The sequence below is a fragment of the Strix uralensis genome, chromosome 8 (genome assembly GCF_047716275.1).
Source record: "Strix uralensis isolate ZFMK-TIS-50842 chromosome 8, bStrUra1, whole genome shotgun sequence".
NCBI classification, from domain to species: domain Eukaryota; kingdom Metazoa; phylum Chordata; class Aves; order Strigiformes; family Strigidae; genus Strix; species Strix uralensis.
Genome location: NC_133979.1, coordinates 12,762,568 through 12,784,144, shown reverse-complemented (window position 1 = coordinate 12,784,144; position 21,577 = coordinate 12,762,568). Strand labels below are relative to the sequence as shown.

Genomic DNA, 21,577 nt, shown 5'->3' with positions numbered 1-21,577 from the left:
GTTGCTGGGGAACGTTTGAGTGATGCAGAATCCGTGTACTGGCTGGAGGTCAAACAACCAGGGATGTGAGCTCCAGCATCAGGTCCCTTCAATAAGCCAGGAAGGAAAGTCAGGGCTCTGGTTACTCTCCTGGGTTATGGAAAGAGAAGGGTGTCTCAGAGAGCAAGGTACAGCTGAAACTGTTTGGGGTTTGCTTATTGCCTCTGTGAAATGCAGGGTGCCTTGCACTGAGAAAAGCTATTCAACAAGTGGCAGCAGATGCCTTGGGCCTTGAAAAATCCATTATATTCTGGGTCATGTATTACCAGATCAGGAGTACCTTAGTTAATGCGATGCAGAGTGCTATACTAGTGCAAGCATAGTGTGGCAATTCAAGTTGATTCAAAATATTTTGAGGGGATAGCTTTGTCCTGTTTACCTGTAGCCAGACTAAAACATAGAACTGGCACAAACACAGTGTTGTGTGCTCTGGCTAATTCAGTAAAATTGCCTGTTTGCTCACGCCTGGCTTGGATCCACTTTAACTAATGGGCTGGGCACATATCTAGAAGCGATGGACATAGAGCTGTGGTCTCCGAGCAAACGAGCTTTCAGAGGGAAAGTCATCAAAACCACTTTGATGCATTAGTTTGCAGGTAAGAAAAAGCCTGGACATCTGGTGGCATTGCATATCTAAAAGCAAATGCTTAAAACTTGGAGCATGTTCCTCACATGTCACTAAGGGCCTTGGAGCTGTTGTTTATTGGCAGCTGAGGAGTTGCTCAGCACTGCTATTATTTTGGTATGATTTGATGAACAAGGTGCTGCATCTTGTGCTGTTAGCCCTATGCCAGCATCAGCCATGAGGAGGAACAGGGACTGTTCCTTTCCTTGGAGTTGTACTTAGCCAGGTCCTGCTTAAGCTTTCCTTTGCTTTTCATTAAGCTAGGTAACATCTTTCCCCTTTAAGATCTGTTCTGTTTTTCTGCTGGAAGCTTTTTGCCTTCAGAATTTTACATTCTGGCAACTAACAAAATTGAAATAGCTTGCCTCCTAAGTACAGTAAAACGTACATTGAATCTGATTTTGATGGCTCCAACTATGCATTTCAGCACACTAATGTACGAATGGATTGAAAAAACAGCTAGCAGTAATTTTCTTTCCTTAGGTTTTACTGAATGGTATCCCAAGAAGCTGCACATTATGTATTATCCTCTTTATGTTTTGCTCAAGGTCATGTAAAGGTGGTGGCCTGGAAGGAGAGAGTGGATAATTTCAATAGTAAAACTACGAAGTTGCTGCAGACGGCATATGTGATGTCTTATTTTTCAAAGGTCTTTCCATCTACTATTGGCAGAAGTCTCCATTACAAAAGGGCAGTTTTGAGTGAAGTACATACTTTTTTTTAGGTTGATCTTTTATTAGGCTACAGGTTTATCTTGACTCAGACCATTAGCATGGGACCATTCCCCTGCTAAAGAGAACACATAGAAGTTGTGATACTGAGATACAGAGGAAACACTCTCAAAGATTGGAGAGAAGGAATTTTTAAGATCAAAACAAGCTACTGTCTTGTGGAAGCAGAATTGTTGTGGTGGTGGTTTTTGTTTTCCTTTGAATATCTTTTTTAAGGTTGAATTACAAAACTTGAAGCCTTTAGAGCTGTAGGATGTCATGGAGGAGAATTTTGCTGAAGGGTGAAGAATATCCCATATCTGTATGTCTGTGCCATGCTGAATGTAAGAACTCATCTCTCCTGCTGTCTCTCAAGTGTAGAAATGCCAAAGCCATTGGAAGCAGCTATGTAGCTGCCATGCACTCAATACCCTTGGTTACCAAAGCATGCCTTTTGTAGTGACCAAAAAACTTCAGGATATTGAAAGCAAAACCCCACATATATTTGGCATGGATTTTATGGTGGATAAAGGTCCGTGAGAGGTACAGGATCACACAGGGTGTAAGGAGCAGTGAGAATTGCGCAGGGGTGGTGATGTGCCCAACTTCCCTGAGAGGTACTGTTGTTTACTTTTCCTGTATGTTTTGGATTTCTTCCTGAGCTTGGGAGAGGCAGTCATTCCAGGTTCATTAAAATGTGCAGAATATTTTTAGCCTCCCACCTTCTTTCATCTTCCTAATCCAAAGCAGGTGAGGTTGCACATCCTTGATAAGGTGGCAGGCAGTGTGGATCTGCAGCTGTGTGGAGCCTTCCTGGCTGCTGCCTTTAAGTTTTCAGCACTTGTGTGAGGTCCATGTGTGAGTTTACTTGCAGAACATGTGCATGAAAACGTGACCGTGGAAGCAGATTTTGTCCTGTTTGACTGTGGAGTCCTGGGATTTGCTTTGTGACATGAAAGATGGAAGATGGCTGGTCTGTCCAGAAAGTGTTGAATTTGCGGCAGCCTTGATGCAGCTGTTATCTTGGTTCCTCTAGCCAGGAAGTAACTAGGAAACTAGTGCTTTGATCTGCCAAACAAAGAAGACTTGTAAAATATATTAATTGATTTTCTTCCATCAAACTGTTTTGAACATACAGGCTCAGATCTGAGACAAAATCTGATGTCTAGATGTTTTGTGTGTCTTACTGTACAGAATGTGATGCAAGAAATCTGAATTTAATTTTTAGCCTGAAGTGCTACTGAAGAAGAGAAATTGTATTTTTGGACTGAGAGTTAAGTCTGACTTTGTGACCATTAATTCAGGATTCTTAATTTACAGATCTTTGCTTTCTTCATCTTCAACAAACATTATATTACACCTAGGGCTTGATTTTTATTTACATACCTTTAATACGGCTTGGGTACTATGTAGTATATGCTGCCTCAGAGGGTGTTTTCTTTTGCCAAAGCAAAGCAAGGGGGTCTTAGTAGATGCAAAAAAAAAAGGAATAATCATAAATTTAGCATCTTATTACAATAAGGTTGATTGCATCTTGGTTTCTTTATGGGTTACAGAAACAGTTTTCATTTTTCAAACAGAAGGCAATTGCATGAAACTTGTGCTTTCATAGTTCCTGCTTATTAGTTGTGAAGGGAATTTCTGGGTGCTGTCTTCCATGGTAACAGCCAAATGCCTCCAGAGACAGAGGACTGCAGGATGCTGGGGGCGTTCTGCATGGAGAGAATTCAGTTTAATAAATGTAATAAACCCATTTACCCTACCAGGCTATGTTAACTACCTGCATATAAACTGAGCATACATAATGTTTGGGCAAAGGTTAGAGAAGCAGTTTGTAGGAAAGGCTAGCTCCAGCGCACACCAAAGCATCAGCTATTCTTATTTTAGCCCTCGGTAACACACACAATAATGGGGTTCAAGCAGTATCTGTGGTTGAGACAGTAATAACAAGTATGATATAATTAACTTCAAAACCCTTTAGGAGAGAATAATTCCAAAATCTAGCATGGAAATGTTCATAGTTTCACAAGATGAGAATTACAGAAAGTTTAATTGGATATATAAACCCTCCAGTAGGGCATAAGTTGTCTGCTAAATGATGGTGTTAGGAAGAAGCCAGCCCCGTGGCAGCCTGCGGCTGTCTTCTCCCACGCGGTCTTTGAGCTGGCTGACATGGGCTGGCTGGGCCTGGGATCCGGTCTGATGCAGTGGTGCTGCTCCTGTACTGGTGGTGACCATGTTTAAAAAGGATGGCAGCCAAGATACGTTTGTGAATTTACCACTTCACGAGCACTTGGTGGACCTGTGGAGGAGGATTACTGTCTCTGTTAACGGGATCAAAGTGATGAGTCCTTTTTACTTGATTGCCGCACGTGACAGCGGCTGTGAGACTGAGTGGAGGTTTTGTCGCCAGTGCATGCACGCTTTCCAGAGCCTGGCTTAAAATAGCTCCAGACAAGTAATTGCTCAGCATTATTTAATCGCCTTGTGTATTTGTCAAGCTGCTGCTGAGTCAGCAGGGTTAAAGTTGTTTGTAGGATCCTCATGTATGTCTTCATGAGTGGCCATGACTATAGTGCGTGTAGTGCACGAGTAGTCATTGAGCTCAGAGGAACCAAGATGATGATCAAAATGTTGAGAATGATGCTAAACTTCAGAAAGGACAACTTGAAAGTGAAGAAGTTACTCAAAGCATCCCTAAAATTAAAATGGGAGAAAGTAAGAGTGGAAAAGAAAAATGGGAGTGGGGGGAAGTGAACCAGTTCCTTGATGTGGTTTGAAACCAGTAGTGGAACATAAGAAAGCAAGCTGGGAAAAGCAGTTAAATTAGCAGGGCTGGGAGTAATTCACACTAGCTAGATCTCAAAGCTATTTGAGATGAAAATTTGGAAACCCAACTCCCAGGTATTAGTAGCAGAGTGTATAAAGTGTAACGAGTATAAAAGGAAAATTGAAGGATCCAGGGTGGGCTTTGAAGAAATAATGACTATACGTAGAAGATAAATAATGTAGGCAAATCGGTGCCATGTGAAAATTGGGCTTACTGAACAATGGGAGGTTAAAGATGGCAATTAAGGAAGAGAAGGGTACTGCCAAATAGGGAAGTTAGTACTTTGCATCAGTTTCTAACTGCTAAAAATGTTGTGGAAGACTTAGTACTAGTATTGTGCCCAGTCTTTCTAAATATAAAAGATGAGAAAATTTCAGAAATTGAGGTCTTGGCAAAAGCAGATTTGGAATATAGTATTAATCTGAAAAGCATTAAGTGAGCAGTCCCCAATAGTGTCCTATGTTATGTAAAACATAACTTCCAGCAAAAGTAAGGGATTTTTCATTAAAAGGAGCCATTTTTTTCAGAAGAAAGTTCTTTTTATATGCCTTGTACTGTGGTTGAAGCAAAAATTATTGAGAAAATAACAACATAACTGAAAGATCATGTTCTCGTAGGGTCCCGCTTTCATGGATTCTGCAAAGGAAAACTGTTCTAATAGCTGCTTGACATGTGCAAGCCAGAGATGGATTAAAATTTGTTCAGATTCCAGGAGGTCTCTGAAAAATCTCTACACTGAGTCTGCTAATGAAGCTGAGTAGATGCGTGGATAGAGCAAAAGCAGTCTTATAAAGAAGAAACTGATTTAGTTTTGAATTAGAATTGATTTAGAATTTAGTTTGGTCTCAAGACAGTAGACACCATGCAAATCCTTGAAGGGGAGGAAGGACAGATTATCCCTCATCTGATCAATCATTTGTATTCTTGCTGGTTTTGGTTAAAATTAGTTTTGGTGCGAAGTGGATCTTATATCTGCTCCACTTTGTGTGTTTTGTCAGTCTGAGAGGTGCGGAACTGGCATGTTTTGCATTGCTGGAACCAGATACAGGAATAACAGTACCATAGCTGTACAGTACATATCAGTCAGGTGTGGTGTGTTGTAAGCAGCAAGCCCAGAAGGACCGTGTTTCTCAGCTCTCCCTCTCTTTACTTTAAAACCTTCTGTTCTACATCCTGGATGTGTGGAACTTGATGCTGAGTTGGGGTTTAGAGGGGAGGACTTGGTACCTTGTGATTTTAGTCTTTATGCTGTTTTCCATTGTGCTGAATGCAAGGCTGTAATGGCATGGTCATTTGTGTTAAGAATATATTGTCGTGTGTAGTAATTTGTAGAAAAAGCACAGAAATTCTTACTTTGTGGAAGTGGCTGACTCATGAGCACGTTCTTCCACGTTAGTGGAGTTTGCTGATAGCTAAGGAATAGCTGAATTTCTTTTTAATTTTTGTAGGATTTTCTACTGTCCTGGGTCTTTAATCCATGCATCTGGTTACACTGCTGGGCCTATTCTGTAAATGTAAAAGACCTCTGTTGAAAGGTGATATGCAATAGTTTGCTTCTTTTAAGGAGACTTTACAGCAGGCATTAAGAGCCTATACACTTGGGGAGGGTGATCTACAGCAATCTGTATTTAGTGCTCACTGTGAATGATGGCTGGGCTTGTGAGGCTCAAGGCTGATCTATATTTTAAGTGGATGTTTTGACTTATCACCGTAGTTATTTAACAGGGCCCTTCATAAGCCTTGTTCCAGTAGAAAAAAATCCTCCTTTTTATCTAGGATTGTCTGCAGGCTATGACACCTTCAGAAATTAATATCTTCAGAAGCAAATGTAGCCAATAAGGCTGACAGGAGTACCCAAGCTGTGCTTGCGTCCTGCTTAAAAGCTGCTCTTTCCCTCTGCTTCTCTCCTTGGGTCAAGTTGTGATTGTGTGTTCAGAATCATGAAGATCTGTAGCTGGGCCAGCCTGTTACTAAGGTCTTTGCGTTTGTTTTTTTTTTTAATGTTTTGCCAAAATAAGGAGAATCTTTCTGTAGTACTTCTGAATCATTCTTGATGTTGTATATATTTGCCCATATCGATCTGCCTCTGTTCAGGTTTGTGGTGGTTTCCCTCCCCCACCCCCCCCCCACCCCCCCCCCAGATTATGGGATATTTTTGGGGTGTTTCTTTTTTTTTTTTCCTACCTCATTTTTAATTTCCATCCAAACAGATGATGAAACATTTTCCTGCTGGTGTCTGTTTTCTCTTGTGTTTTTTTTTCTTTTTTGGAGAGTTTACTGAGAATATTCAACTTACACTTTCTTTTGCTGTGTCTCATTCCATTACTCACAGTTACATGCCCGTGGCTAATTATACTCCTCCACTCCTTTCTTGGTGTTTGTATCCTTCATGTACTTACAGATGGTTATCAAATCCCCATCTTGCTTAGCCGGTCTGTCTAGCGCTTGCTACTTGACAGAGATTTTTATCCTTCCTGGTTCTTAAATGGTTTTGCTCATCGCTTCTCTCCGGATGGTTTGAGAGTCTTCAAACTGATGCTCTAGGTCTGCTCACACCTGGGTCCTGGAGGTGATACTTTTGCTCATGTAGCAGTCACTTTAGCTTTTGGCCATTTTACTGTATTGCAAGTTCATATGAAGTTCCTCCCTAAATCTATGCTAGTGTTGCCATCTTCATATATCTCCCCACTGAATCTCTCTAATACATTCCCTGCATGTGGGAGTTTAGAGTGAAATGAGACTCATTTTGTCTTTTTTGGCCATATTGCTATACTCCCCAAGTCTCTTTATATTATATTTCTTGCAGAAAAGCACAAAGAAATCTATGCTAAAGGAATACTAATGTAGTGAAGTGAAACATTCAAAAGTCATTAACTTGTGTGTAACTGTGCTTCTACAACTTTTAATGTGTACAATATGATGATCTTGAACTATATGGTGCGTCATGGTTTTCTTCTTCCTCCTTCAGAGCACAGATGAGGCGTTATATACAGAGTGAAGCAGCTGAGCTTGTAGCCAATTATCATTCTCACCTTTAATAGAATAAATAACTGTCTCATTGTTCTGTGTGGTATGCGCCCCTTACTTGCTTGGTCAGTGTGCTTGACTACCATCATTTGTGTGACACCCCAAGTATTGTGATGATTGGGTCCCTCTGGAGCACTGGTTCCTCTTCAGGGTATTTGTGTAAAATACAAAGTTGTGGGTAGGTGTCCAGAAGGAAAATTTGGTTTCATTATGCTTTGCACATGCGGTAGAGTTGGGAGAAGCTGATTTAGTTTTAGCCCCTTCTTTACTATTGTCTGGGTGGCATCTAGTTGGTATCCTCTGACCTGCATCCTTGAGCTCATGTTGAGAACATTTAAGAAGCTTCCACCTTGAAAAGCAAACACAGTTGTTTCAGGTTCCTTTATGAAAAGATACTTTTATGTCTCCAGGTCAAATAAGGACATTGCTTATGCACTGGGCTTACCTTCCTGCCCTGTGTGTTTCTAGAGAGTCTCTCTGAACCATGTTTCACAGCAAATGCAGTGGGGGTAGTCACACATAGAACTGAACCTGGCAGTTGTGGACATACAGGGGTTCCTGGAGGGAGCGTTTTTGAACTGACTTGTTAGACACTTTGGATTGCGAAGTAGCTTAGATTTAAAAAGCGATTTTAGTGCGATATTTTTGTCCTTGGTTTGGAATGGTCAGGCTTACTTTGAGGATACTTTTCTTCATCGTGCGATTCCTGGCTAGTGACCCACGTGACACTTGCTTCATTTCAGTTTAGCTTCCAGAAGAGTTCATAGAGGACATAAGCTATTCAGTGCTGGTTTGAAATTCCTCTTGACTCTTTAAAGTTGACTGCTTTTTCCAATCTCTTTGCCGTCTCCTGTGGGACATGCTCATTGCCAGAATTTCCTAGTACCATATGAGCTGTTGGTATTCTTGGCTCTGTTTTAAATGAGTCCGGCTTTTTCTGCTTGTCTGAAAGAATCAAACCATGTAGGTTTCAAAAATGTTCTCAAGACTGCCTCTTTTCCATCCACCTGCCCTACAGCAAAATCGGCTGTATTTAAATGAAATTTGCTTTTTTTTTTTTTTTGTTGTGATTCCTTGCTTTCTAGTCTTCTGCCAAACTAGCACTTGGTAGTTCTAACATTGGGTTTGGAGCAGAGGCAGAAGTTTAGCTTGCTAAACTCAAAGCTGTTTTTACAAAGCCATCTGGAGTGCTTAGCCTCAGCCTCCTTTTGGGTTACATGGTCTAGAGTTTATAATATTGCCAGGATCAGATGCAGAAGTAACAATGAGAATGTACATGTATTTTTGAAAAATTAATTCTACAATGTCTGGGCTCCCAAATGCAATATTTGTTGTGAGATGCTAGCCAAAGCAGTGAGATTAAAGGAGGCCTTCAAATGAAGGGACTCAAGGTTGTATGGTGCACAGGAGGGCATTACAGATGCAAGAGAGAGCAGCATGAAGTTGTTGGGGCAAAAGACACTAAGAGTCTTAAGAGCATTAGTTGGTTGGTTGCTGTTGGACTTGGTTTTTACCAAAGCAATATTGACTCAGTATCTGTTTAGCTCATTATCAAAATCTACCAACGTTATTTGGTTTGTAGCTCCTTTCTGTCTTAGGCTACCTTTCTGCCCTTGGAAAGAAAGCCTTTAGCATTGATTCAAGATGGCTGTTCAGTACTGTCAGAGTGACACTGGTCTTCTGAGGGTTAACTGAGCTTCAGCTAACACCCTGTCACCTTGCTTTGAATATTGGGTTGTCTTGTTGGGAGAAACCGCGCCGCTTCTAAAAATGGGAGAGCTGAACCACTGGGAGAGGTTTTTTCATATTTTCAATTTCAAAAGAGAATGACAGCTACTGAGATTTATAAAATTTTAAAACATTCCAATTTAAAGGGCTTTAAATATTGAATGCAGACAACTTTTCCATAGGCAGAGCAACCACAGAAAGAGGAAGCAGCAAAGTTTGATCCTGTTAAGGGCCAAAGGTACTCTATTAACTTTGGAGGGACAGACAACAGCTTTGCATAAGAAAATCTGACTTTTCTACCAGATGGTAAATTATTATAGAGCACTAAACAGTTGCAAAAAGATCAAGCCTATAAAGCATCTGGTAGAGTAACTGACAATTCATCAGTTTTGCATGATACACGTTGTATGTATCTCATGGGCTTGAGAGGAAAGTTATAAATCTGTCAAGCTTGAAACTGGAGAGAAACTTGATCACATTTGCTGCAAGAAGAAAGAAATTGAGAGACAGACCTATTCTTTAGCTGATGTTCCTGAGAGTTATTCCTGAATGAGGGCTGTGGAGGTGCCATTCACATGACTTCTGAGCAATCTGCACTCAAGATACACAATTAGATCAGGCACTTCTGTTGTTAATGGAAGTGAATGAAAGAGGAAAAAATCTCTGGATACTGTTCATCCCCAATCTGGTATGATACGTACCTAAGATGTTTTCAGCACCACCTGTAAAGCTTGTTTTCTGTCCTAATCTGAGAGAGTTTGACACACTTCATTAGTTTTGAGACAGTAATTTCAACCCTTGGCGTTCTAGCCCCCACCCCAAAGAGTAGCCTCTTAAGATGCTGGCTGTTGTTGAGACAGATGTAATGCTGCTTAAAGTGTGCTTCAGTGGGTTTACTTCTCTGGGCTGTACAAATTAGCACTGTACATGCAGAATTTAGAGACAATAATCTTCACTCTTAATCCAGGCACTTCTTCCCATTCCCATGTGGACCATATCTGGAGAACTGGCTAACACTGGGCAAACTGTTTGGGGACTAAACAGAGTTTCCCACTGGAATAGGGCTTATGCAGCTATAAAGTTACAACTATCTGTATCTGTCTCTGCGGTATAAGACATGTTAACGGTGCTTTTAGTAATTCTTTGGCGAGAGATGAATGAGGATATGGAGGTTGGAGAGCAACAAAGAGAACTGAGTGTGTGGCTGGTACGAAGAGCCTCTTTTACAGTATTCAGAATCTTGCTGCTGAGCTTACTTGGATTTATGCTTTCTCATTGAGATAATAAAAGCAGGATGAGATGATCAGTATTCTCTCTGCATCTAGGTTAGAACTAGGTTATTTTGTAAAGTATTTTCAGATGTCTTGGCTGTAGAAGACATTGCATAAATAAAGATTTCTCTGTGTTGTGTGATACAACGTGTGAAAAGATTTACTGTGCAAATACAGTAACAAAATGGAGAAGAATCATGATCTGCTGTTTGTTAGTACGATGCAATGTAAATATTTGCTTAGGTAGATTCTCTTGAGATTTCTTGCAGATTTCCCTCAGCACTGTCATTGCTGGTGTTCTTTGAGCACTGTGTTTTTGTCAGAAGTAAACATGTTCGTAACATGTGATACTTACTCCATCAAAACCTCAGTGGTTCTCAAAAAAACCCCCACCAAAATCAACAAAAAACCGTGAGACTTCCTCTTGCAAAACACCATCAAAATGCAAAAGTACCTCTGTTAGATCAGTCTTGAACGTGTTTTTGAAATGTCTGCCGAAATGATTAAGAGTGGTGGGTCGTGCCATGTACAGCCTGTGCACTTGCAGATACTTTGTTTCAGGGATACTCACAAGGACCACTCAGGCTGGCATCTGCCAGCCTGAGATTTTTTCACTACTAATGCTGTGTTGCCAACTTTAGGTAACACTTGCAACTTCAGTGAAGGAGAATCTCATCAACTTTTGAATGACTCTTGAGCTTTCATTGAGATGCCCAGCACTGAAGGAGTGAGCCCCCGTCCCTGCTGAGCCTTGTTGCTTTGAGGGAATGGGGCTTGCTAGCTCCTTTAAAATCTGTCTTAACAGGCAGACCTTGGACTTTTAGGTGAAAGTAAAATGAGTATATTCTCATGAAAAGAAAAAAGAAGGCAGATACACAGAAACTACATCCTTTTAAAATACTTGCCTTTTTTGGTTGGGTTTCAAGGAATTTTCTGTATTTCTATATGCAAGCAGATGCCCAAGTTAAAGCCAATTTCCAAGATAACTTGCTTTGTTTTGGAGAAGGAATATCCAATCCTCAATCCTTTTAGACAGTACTCCTCTGCATTTTTGAGAGGTAGAAGCTTAGGTGTTTGCTCTGTGTAAAGCTTTTCTCTATAGACACTTTTCTTAATAACCTTCTACTGTGACTCTGCTAGCCCCGTGAACTGATTCAGTTCAGCTTCTCTTTCTCCTGCTTGGTCCCGTTGAGACTTGTCTGGTGTACACCAGTCCAGCTGGATGGGCCAAGCTATGCTTAACATGTAGTTGGCTGCAAACCACCCTACATATGCAGTCAAGCATGTCTCTGTTGGGCAGATGGATGAGGAAGTTAGATGAGCTTAAGACTATTTCTTGTACTGTAGCATGTAACTTCAGAACTATTTGTTGTGAATAAGAACGACTAAAGGATGTTTTAATAGGCCATAATAGAGGCTGGACATGAAGATGAACTTGGAGATGGGCATGCATTTATGCCTTATGACCCCTGAAAACAGCTTATTAGATTTGGGGACATCAATGTGCAGCTCTACTGCTCAAGCAGGAAAGATACTTAAATTTCACTTTAAAGGTATTTCTGTCTTTACAGGGTAGTTTGGTATATTGGCAGTTAATCTGTGTGTCATATTTGATCATTTTCCTTTTCTTCCTCTCTTGGTTTGCAGGAGTAAGTCTGTGTCTGTAACACTGGATGTGCTGACTGCTTGCCTCAGACTGAAGAGGACTTGTGCTACTTTGGAATATGGTGCCTAACTTCTGCGTTCCAGTACTCACTGTGCCAGCAGCCATCCTCTGCTGCTTGATGCTGCCTTTAGCAGGAGCAGACAGTAAGTAACATTCAGTTTTGGAAAGCTTGAATACCTTGCAAAATTTCTTTCAACAAATATTAAACCTTGGTTTGTACTGGAAACACTGAGGACTAAAGGATAACATCCCCCCGCCCTTTATTTTTCCATGTGCGCGGCACAGATAAACAGTGTGTATGTGAAGGGGCACAAGTAGAACTAAGAAGACTGACAAAATTTATTCAAGTGCAGGAGGAGTTTCTGTAGTAGCTGCAAGATCAAAACCTGACAATTTGATTTCTAACATGTACAGATGAGTAAAGAAGATTGGGGGCGGAGGAAGAAAGAACTATTGGGGTCACAGTAATCCCTGTTACTTTATTTTTCTTGTTCCTTTACCAGCTCTTGTAATTTGTGCAATACTGAGATGTCTCTCCTGAGTCAGCAGGTGGTTGAGAGCTGTTGGGGAAAGGATGCAAGTTTTTACCTTCTGGTGTAGCTCTCCTGTATTTCAGTCGAACGTTTCCTTGTGGTTGTGCTTTAAGCTGTTGCGTCCATGCCTGTTGTCCTGACGGTTGTGCCGCTGTGACTGGCTTTGATTAGCCCCATCCAGACCTAAACAGGAGAAAGCTGTGCAAAAACCACTGCTGTGGACAGACAAGAGGAGCGAAACATGGCTGATGGTGGACTACTGAAAATACCTCAAAGTAGGAATTTCCCATCAAGTGAGTTAGGCGGAGTGCAGGAAACCTTGTGGGTTCTTTGCATGGTCTTGGTTTTCATAATTTGTGCGTATTGCTAGACTATCCCCAAGTATTTGTGCAGCCTCTCTCCCCTGTTTTTTACCAGTAATCAGTTTTTCAGTGTCCAAATGTTTGCACGTTCGTTGCAGACTGGCAGTTGTGAATGCTTCATGCCTTTAAAAGCACCCAGGGCTCCTGGGATGTTCAACTTGGAGCAGAGTGGTGACTGTGGTGCACGTCCTGAGCTGCCACCAACCATCTGCTTCTCACTCCAGCTTTAGTCACAGGGCTTGTAATTAAGATGTAATTTTGTGGAAGTTGAAGGAGATCTTGATAAATGTTGGTAGGAGCCTGGCTGAATGGAGAAAACAGACTGGGGGTCCTAAATGTCCTTGCCTAAACAGGAGAGAGTAAATTTGGAGAAGCTGGAGGGAAGAGTGAATAGAGGATGTGAAGAAAGATACGAATTTGCAAGTCACTAGGGATCACTTCTGCAGGCAGTGACTTAGCATGTAGTCTGTGTAAGTCTGAGCTGCCCAGTTAAACTGGGGGCAGCAGCTGTCTCCTTCCTCAGCTTCTTCCCTAGCTGTTGGTGCTGCTGGAAGATGCTTATTCAGATCACTTAATGTCTACACATTGTAGCCCATTTTGGAGTCTGGCACAGAGAAGTACTATGTTTAATGTTTGGAGGTGTATAAAAATTCCCTGAGGTTCCTTATTTTTATCCTGGCCCCTGCAAAGGAGAGAAGCATCACTCCATCAGGTATGCAGAAGCTGGTGGAGGTTGAGATGTCCTAGGACAGTTCTTGGCCTGAGGATAACTTACAGTAGACATGGTTTACTAATTTTGTGGAATACTTGCACATGTTTAAATTTAATGAAATTGGCCCTATTTCACTGGCCCAGATCCAAATATTGGTGTCTCAGATGTGGAACACTTCTGTGTTGAGAAGCAAGCATATCTGTATAGATGCCTTTTTCTCTGGCACAGACTGACTCTGAATTACTTTTTCCTAATCTGGAAGGCAGATCTGGAGGACAAACGACCTTTCAACCACCACAGCCACCACAGATTAACTGAGGGTTTCCTAGAATGGAAAGTGTTGTTCTGTGTATTTTAACAATTTACAGCTTTTCTATTGTCTTACCCCACTGAATCTTGCCATCGACACTGTGGCAGGGAGGTGTATGAAAGGGCCTGCTCTGTGCCTCCACGGCGGGGAAAAAATCATCCCCAAACCTTGCATATTTCATGTCCTGCCATCAGTGATGCAGATGGGCAGGATACTGGTTCAGGAAAGCAGTGAAGGCAAGGGGAAGGTATGGTAATATATACACACTGGAGCTTACTGCAAAAGCTAGAGAGGGATGCTATGTTAAAGGAGCACCCTGTATTCACCCTCTTCAGTTTTTTGGTCCCTTAAGCATCCTGTTGGCTCCAGTCAAAGACCGTTTATTTACATGGATTCCTGATGTAATATGACTGTTTCTGAGACTTCACTGTGATTTTTTTTTTTTTTTTTCCTTCTCCCCATTGCTGCTTGGAGGCAGTGAAGGGATGGGTAGGATCCATATCTGCAGAACATTCATACATTTCCCCATTTAAAAGCAATGTGATAATGGGGGCAGGGTTATTCCTGGAATTCCTGGAGTTAGTCCCCAAAATCACTTTTTATAGGCTCAGTGAGGATTGAGGGCAGGGAAGGAGGGCTGGGGATAGGCTGTGCTGCATCATCAGGCTGCCCTGTGACTTGTGGCCAGGTGCTTAGGGAGCACCCACAACCAGGGCTTCCCTACCTTCCCTGCTTGCGCTTCGGAGCTGCTGTTGTCGCAACACATTTCAGCGTCACTGCTGTAGCTTCCTGACAATTAGGCAGCTGGCAGATAGCTAGATGTTAACGCCTGAGATAAAACAGATTGAATACGTATTGCCTAGCGGAATTAGCACCAGGCGTGCGCTGCAATGCCTCTTCTGGAATTGAGTTCACAGGAACTATGAACATTGTCAGCGCTGAGGAATTGAAGGGGCATCCAAAGGTTAAATATGTGGCAGTGTGTCAGAAAAAGAGGGGCTTGCTGGGAGCCTCCCTGCCAGCAGGATGGGAGTGGTGGTTTCCCAGCTGCTCTGGTGGGGTACTGGAAGGAGAAGGTGAGCAGGAAGGGGCATGTGGCATGAACAGTGGATACAGAAGTGCTAATTTGGCAGAAAGCACTTTCAAATCCTCCCCGGCTTTTACAGACTGCAGTAAGAAATTATTAAATTTTCTCTGTGATCTGACTGTGTTTCTGTCAGGGTGACCCTAATTCCATTAGAGCAGCTTGGAGCTGATTCAGGATGGCTGTCTTACACTTTCTCCCTCATCTTGCTTGTGTTTTTTTTATGCACTCTGTGCTTCCCTGTCTGTCAGCTTTTGATTGTGCATGGGAAAAATGGCTTTGCAGATTTCATTTAATGTTCAGTTCAATTGTCATCTAAAAGATGCTCTTTTCAAGCTTTTGGAAAGATGTCATTTACTCTAATAAAATAAAAAACAACAAAAAAATCCTCTCTCAAAACAAAATGCAGAGAAAACAGGAAAAAATCAATACTGTCATCAGAAATGATCAGCAATGTGTTTCATTGTTGGCTTGGATTTTTAAAAATTAGGCTCGGTTTTTGAAGTCCTGGGCACAGCCTCCATTAGCCAAAGGAAGAGACTAGGTGACCCATCCAAAGTCTTTTCTAGCCAAAAAATATCTTGGTTCCTTTTGCACAGAATTTCAAAGGGCTTAAGGAAGAAAACCACTTCAAAAGTGACCTTGTAGAAGGAAAGAACTAAGGCAGTATTAGGCCAACTACCTGTGAAGTGATACATGGTAAACAAACAATTTACACCTTTTGATTTCTAAAGATAGAGCAAACTTGGCTTTTGTTTGAGGGAGTGGAGGAAGCTTGTGGCAGTGAGCTGAGTCTGGTGACAACAGGTCTGTGGCTCTTACCACCTCTGGTGAGCAAGGACCCTGTCTGAAGTGTCTCAAGGCTGCCCTGCCCCTTATAAGAGACAGTTGCTTTATATCCGAAAGGTATGCATGTTGTACAGATATTTTATTCTTCAATCAATCATATTTCTTGGACACTAATTGGATTGAGGAGACACATTAAAAGAGAAAATAGGAAGGTGAGATGTTGATACTTGTGAAGGCTGGAAAAGGGAAGAGTACCGATGGCCTTTCTGGACATGCAGCTGCAGACGAACTCTGTTTTACCAGGGATTTTGCATTGCCACTGAAGTGCTGTCCAGAGGTTTTGGACAGAAGAGCTCTGGAGCATTTGTTACAGCACTTGGTTCCCCTTGTGCCTCAGCTCTGCTGTCTGCCGTTACTGTTTTGTGTTCCTGGGACCTGGGAGTAGCGTGACAAGTTTTGAATCCCCGATTCAGCTCTACCTGCTTTGCTTTATAACCTGAATGACACCTCAACAACAGCTCAGCTCCAGATACAGCTGCTCTGGGCCACCCTGTGGGACAGACTTGCTGTTGTGGACGTCTGGAAAACAGCCACTTTGCGGAGCTGGACAGCAGGGTCCCATCCCAAAAGCTGGACTTGAAACTTCTCCGCTGCTGCCTCACATCTGTTTCTGTTTCCTGGTTTCTTGTTTGCATGCCTGTCCCCAAACACAGTATGTAGTGATTATGTGTAATTGGTATGATCAGATCCAGGTATTGCAGCACAGGTAAATACTAATTTTCTGCAATTCTGCCTTGACTAGGTTGACAAATTCCATCAGTGAAAAGAACATGTAAAATATCGTTTAGGAAGACCCCTGTACCTGAGGCATTGGGGTTGCATCATTAAGGGACAGGTTGAAATATTAAGCACAGTTATTATGCAGCTTTATTTTTGGTGTCCTTACTCATTTTATATATATATATATATTTAGGTATAAATGGATTCTGCACTTTTCTGTAAAATATCTAAATGCTTCCTGCTTGTAACTGAATGTTGCAGACATCAAGGTGGGAGGGATGCTGTGAGAGCAAACACCCTGTATAGACAACAGATATCTTTCTGCATTTATAGCCATGCCCGTTTTAGCCCAAGCACTTGCAGGAGTCATGAATTTGTTTAGGTAGCTACCTACAACAGATCACAGTATTGTCATTTGTCTATTTATTTATTGATAAAGCCAACATCATTCATCAGTCAACATCAGCTGCTAGGTCAAAGGTCCGCCTAGCCCCAATCCCTTATCCAGCAATGGTCAGTACAAAGACCTGCGGAGGATGTAAGAACAGCATAAATACATAGTGCAGTTATTCCTTCCCAGTGTCATCTTTTAGCCTTCAGTGAGTGGTGCCTCCAGAGCCCAGAGAAGTGGTGGTGTAACTTTGGACAAGCTCACTCTGGGTTTTGCTGTCAGCCAGCTCTGAGCGTGTTGTCAGTCTTCAGGGACATCCTGGGGCCAACAGTTTGCATGAAGACCACAGTATAGGCTCTGACTTGTGCCTCTATGCATGACTTTTTGTTTATCCCACTTACTGCTGTTCTGCAGCACTAGGCAATCTCACTTGCTGTTTGCATCTTTCAGACTTGGCTGTGTAGCCAGAGTTACTCTCTTGCCTTCACAAGGGAGTTCCTGTGTTTAAGTGTCCATGTAAGTTATCCAGCACAGCCGTAAATGTTGAAGGGCTGACATATTTAATACACGTTCTTTGAGGGAGAGTGTGCTTATTGGCTTGGTGATAGAGAAAAACAGTAAAAACTACCTGCTTAAAATTTTATCTTCAGTGTAGATTCATAGATTTCAAGGCCAGAAATCAGATCAGTGTAGTCTTCTACTCTGACCTGCATAGCACAGGCTGTATAATTTCAGCTAGTAATTTCTGCATCTGCTTTTAACAGCTGTGGATGAGCTAGCACGTAGCTTTTAGGAGGCTATCAAACCACGATTTGAAGACTAAATGGTAGAGATTTTACCCGTCTCCTATGTGATCTGTAAAAATGGCAAGTAATCATTACTTCTGCAAATCTGTATTTATTTCAGGCTTCGTTTATGCATTTTTGGGGTTCAGGCACTGGGTGTTGTAACCTGTGTCAGCTAGGCTGGAGACTCCTGATATTTAATGCAATCTCCCTGAGAAGCAAGTTAGACTGCAGGAGTTAGACAAGCTGACAATTTGTCCTTTTTGTTGTAGAAAAATGAGTTGGTCTTGATTTTTCTGATCAGAGACAATTTTTATAGTTCTTCACGAATCTTCCAGACTTTTCAATATGTTTTTTTAAAGTCAAGGGACCAGGACCAAGAAGGGAAGTGGCCGCATCTTGCACTGGCACTTTAGCCCTTTTACCCATAGCGTTGAGCTGGGACCACAGTCCTCCGCAATGACCCTTGAATCCGTTTCTGGGCCTCTAATTCCCAGGATGCAAACTCCTATTTTATTAGTGTGACTTGGGCTTTTGCTCATTAATATTTGCCCTTAAGTACATTAAAATGCATTTTGCTGGATCCCAGCTCATCCAGTCATCCAAGTAATTCAGTACAGGTAATCTGCCCTTGCTGTTATTAGCTGACCACCAATATTGGTAAAACTTACCCTTTACTTTCCAAATCTAGTTGCAGGTTACTTGCATTTATTCCCAGATGTTAATCAGTTGTGACTATTTGCAGAGGCTGCTATGAGTATTTTAAGGAGATATTTAAAATATCCTATAGTAGTGATGGTAACATTCTTTGCAGATGGGAGTGCCAGAAAACTGATAAAATAATATGGTCTGTCATGCTACTGCTTGCTAGTAGCAGTACTGACGTCAGATGGGGAAAAAAGCATGAGGTCTGCTGGAGCTTTCAGTGTTTTAGCTGAGCAGTTGTAAAAAGCAATGAAGTGGTAATAGGGATGCTTTTTTTGTTTCTTTGATTATCTGTTTGTTATATTGGTGCTTCAGAACGATACTGTAATATAAGATGATCAAGCTCATTTTTGTGAACAACCAAGAGTATGAAATTTGTTTGTTCAAAATGTTAGTCAATCTTTCTTGATGGTGAACATGTTGGGTTTAAAAACGAGGAAGAAAAAAAGCATCTGTTCGTGGATGCTTTTTCTCTAGTAAGATGTCTGTCTCTATGTATCAGTAGCTGAAAAGCAGTGGTGTACTTTTAACTGAATGCTGTATTTAGCCACTTGTGAGAATCAGTGCTTTGTCTATGTCAAAGACAACTCTCATTTAGTTTGTTGGTGTGAAAACACCGTAGGGTGCTTACTGAAAGTTTTAAGTCATAGAAGTGTCTTTTGCCTTGCACACTTTACTGACATACGATTACTGAATTAAACCAAAGCACATTTTAGAGTGGACAGTGGCTTTACATTTCTATATGAATCGTAGCCTGCAATGCTAGGTCTTGCTTTGAATGTCAGTTACATTTAGGCTTTCTCTGATGTATCACAACATTAAGCCTTCACAAAAAAAAGGCACTCACATGGTATTAAAAAGAAATAATTACAGAATATATTCCATTTCATGTAGTATAGACTGGAATGAACTTGCAGTCCTACTGTGCTTTTCAGATGGCCTTTCATTGCACATATTATTATTTCCATTTTTTTTTCAGTAATTAACAACACAACTTTCAGGAATATGTTTTGTAAAATTGGATTGAAACATGTAGATAGTACCTGGTTGAAACCTAAAGCAAATGGAAATGCCACTGTTTTTCAACAGAGGTTTGTGGCACCAAGGGTGACCATTCTCAGCTGGTGCTCTGGATGAAGTCAGCATGTCAAGAAGAGGCTTGGACTTGGTTTGTCTCTGCTACATGCGGTTATTGAACCGATACTGGGTTCTCTGGGAGTAGCCATGGTCTCATAGAAAGAACCATAATCAGTCCACTGTTGGTGCTGGCTAATGCTGCGAATTTAAAAGGAAGATTGCACTCAAGGAATTCTTCTTGCATGCTTTTGTGTTTTTATAAAAAATTATTATAAATTCTGTCTACATGTGATGACTTTGTTGGTTCACCTGAAAGGTGAGTCATAAAAGCCCTTGCAATTTAATTGCCACACAGGGAGAAGACAATGACTCTTGAGCCTCTGTATTTAGATATCAGAGTGCAGTACACCTACGTGTTTTCTTTGGATTTATTTTTAGCCAAATTCACTTTAACTGTTAGGCAACTGTTGTGTTATTTCCATTAAAAGTTGCTTTGAAAAAGGGGTTTTCAAGAGGCCATGAAATATTCAGCAGGTTTACTCATGTAGTTCTTTTGCCCCTGAAAAACTCCATTTGTAATAACCATTTTAAGTTTTGGCATTAGCACAACTGTGCCTGGCAGGTAGGACTGTTCGTTTTCACCTGCTTGTCAAACCCAGTTGGTGGCTTGTGCAGATGGGAGAGTGAGCATGTCACCAAGCTCTTGCTTTTATTGTGGAGGCATATGTAAGGCAGAGATGGCGCTTCCTTGGTTTTCAAACTTGAAACTGAAGTTCTCTCTTTTGACTTAAATGTGAGAATTGACATGCATTCGTTTCAGAAAGGATTTCGATCTTTGTATTTGGAAAAAACACAGCTTGTGAGGAGGCTATAGGTATATTGTACTTATACAGTGTTTAGTTTACGAGAAGGAAGATCTTTGCAAGACTGAATGATGAGTGGTGAAATGCTGAAAACAGTTAAAATACTGATGTGATGAAGATGGCTGTGTATTTTAATCCTATTTAGCATCAAACAGAAGCTTTCACTGAAAGTTTCAGGATACAGGAAAACCCATAGAGAAGTGAACTTAGGTTGTGCATTATCCACACTTGATTTATAGGACATTTAATAAATGGGGTGGAGGGGGTATGCTAGCAGGGGGAATCAGTAAAATTTGAAGAGGAAAACAGGGAAAATACTTCCATATTTTCATGTAAAGGATTGGGATGCCTTGCTCCTAGCACCATGTTCTCATTCTTGGCATGCTGACTACAGAGAGTTTAGTATGGCTCTTAGGAGGATGGTGAGGGTAGTTCAAGAGCTGGAAAGGCTCCCTTTACTCCTTTTTGGTGTCCTGACTGTTGACTTGTCATTTATACATGCTGTATACAGACTTCCAACATACTTTTTTGTGCTCCATTACAGTTTATCAAGGGTTACACAAAGTTCTTTAGTTATAACCTGTTGTTTTCAGCTTTTTATCACTTTGTTTCATGGCTGAAATGTGCCCTGCTCGATCTTTAGACAGAATTCAAGTTGGGGGGCTGTATTTTATGAGTTGGACATTTGTTTTTTGGATCTTTCTGCAAAAAATGTCTTTGGATGCTCTTAAAAATGAAGAGAGTGGAAAAATACTTCTGTACCCTGTAAAACAAACTGTGGTGTTATTCATAAGTCTCAAGTCTAAAATGTCTGTGAAAACATATGACATTGCTACAGATGTGCTTCAGCAGTCAAGAGAAAAATGGAATTTGATTTGTAGAAGTGAGTGACCCATAGAAAAATAAGCTGCTGAATAATATAAGGGGGATTTCATGCTAAATCATTAAGTGCATATGAGTAAAGGATGCTGTCTGAGTTTGTGTGTAATAAATTGCCCATATATTCATTCTGTGAGTGTAGCCAGAGCTGCTCTCATCTCAGCCTTTCGAAGACCCAGAGGTGTGCAGCAGGGGCAGTCCTCCAGATCCTACAACACATAAGCTGTAATGTGGGCAGAGAGAATTAATTCACATAGACAGTGTCCAGTTTGCGTTCTAATGCATTTGTCTATTTCTTGAAGCAGTTTTGCAAATAGAGAGTTTTCTTTGTTGAAGTTGCTCTGTGGTTGTGCTGTAGGCCACAAGGGTTTGGACTTGTCTGACAATGCCTGTTGAACCTTGATTCTACCT

At 41.3% G+C, this 21,577-nt stretch overlaps 1 protein-coding gene across 14 annotated transcripts in view; it reads left to right on the top strand.

Annotated features, from left to right (window-relative positions):
* The window catches only part of PTPRF (protein tyrosine phosphatase receptor type F), a 391,114-nt gene that overhangs the window by 123,173 nt on the left and 246,364 nt on the right, over nucleotides 1-21,577 (top strand). For all 14 annotated transcript variants that reach the window (XM_074876247.1, XM_074876260.1, XM_074876256.1 and 11 more), the window contains exon 3: nucleotides 11,878-12,039. In XM_074876247.1, coding sequence (XP_074732348.1) covers nucleotides 11,955-12,039 — 85 coding nt within the window. In that variant the 5' untranslated portion in view covers nucleotides 11,878-11,954. The remainder of the gene's footprint in view (nucleotides 1-11,877; nucleotides 12,040-21,577) is intronic.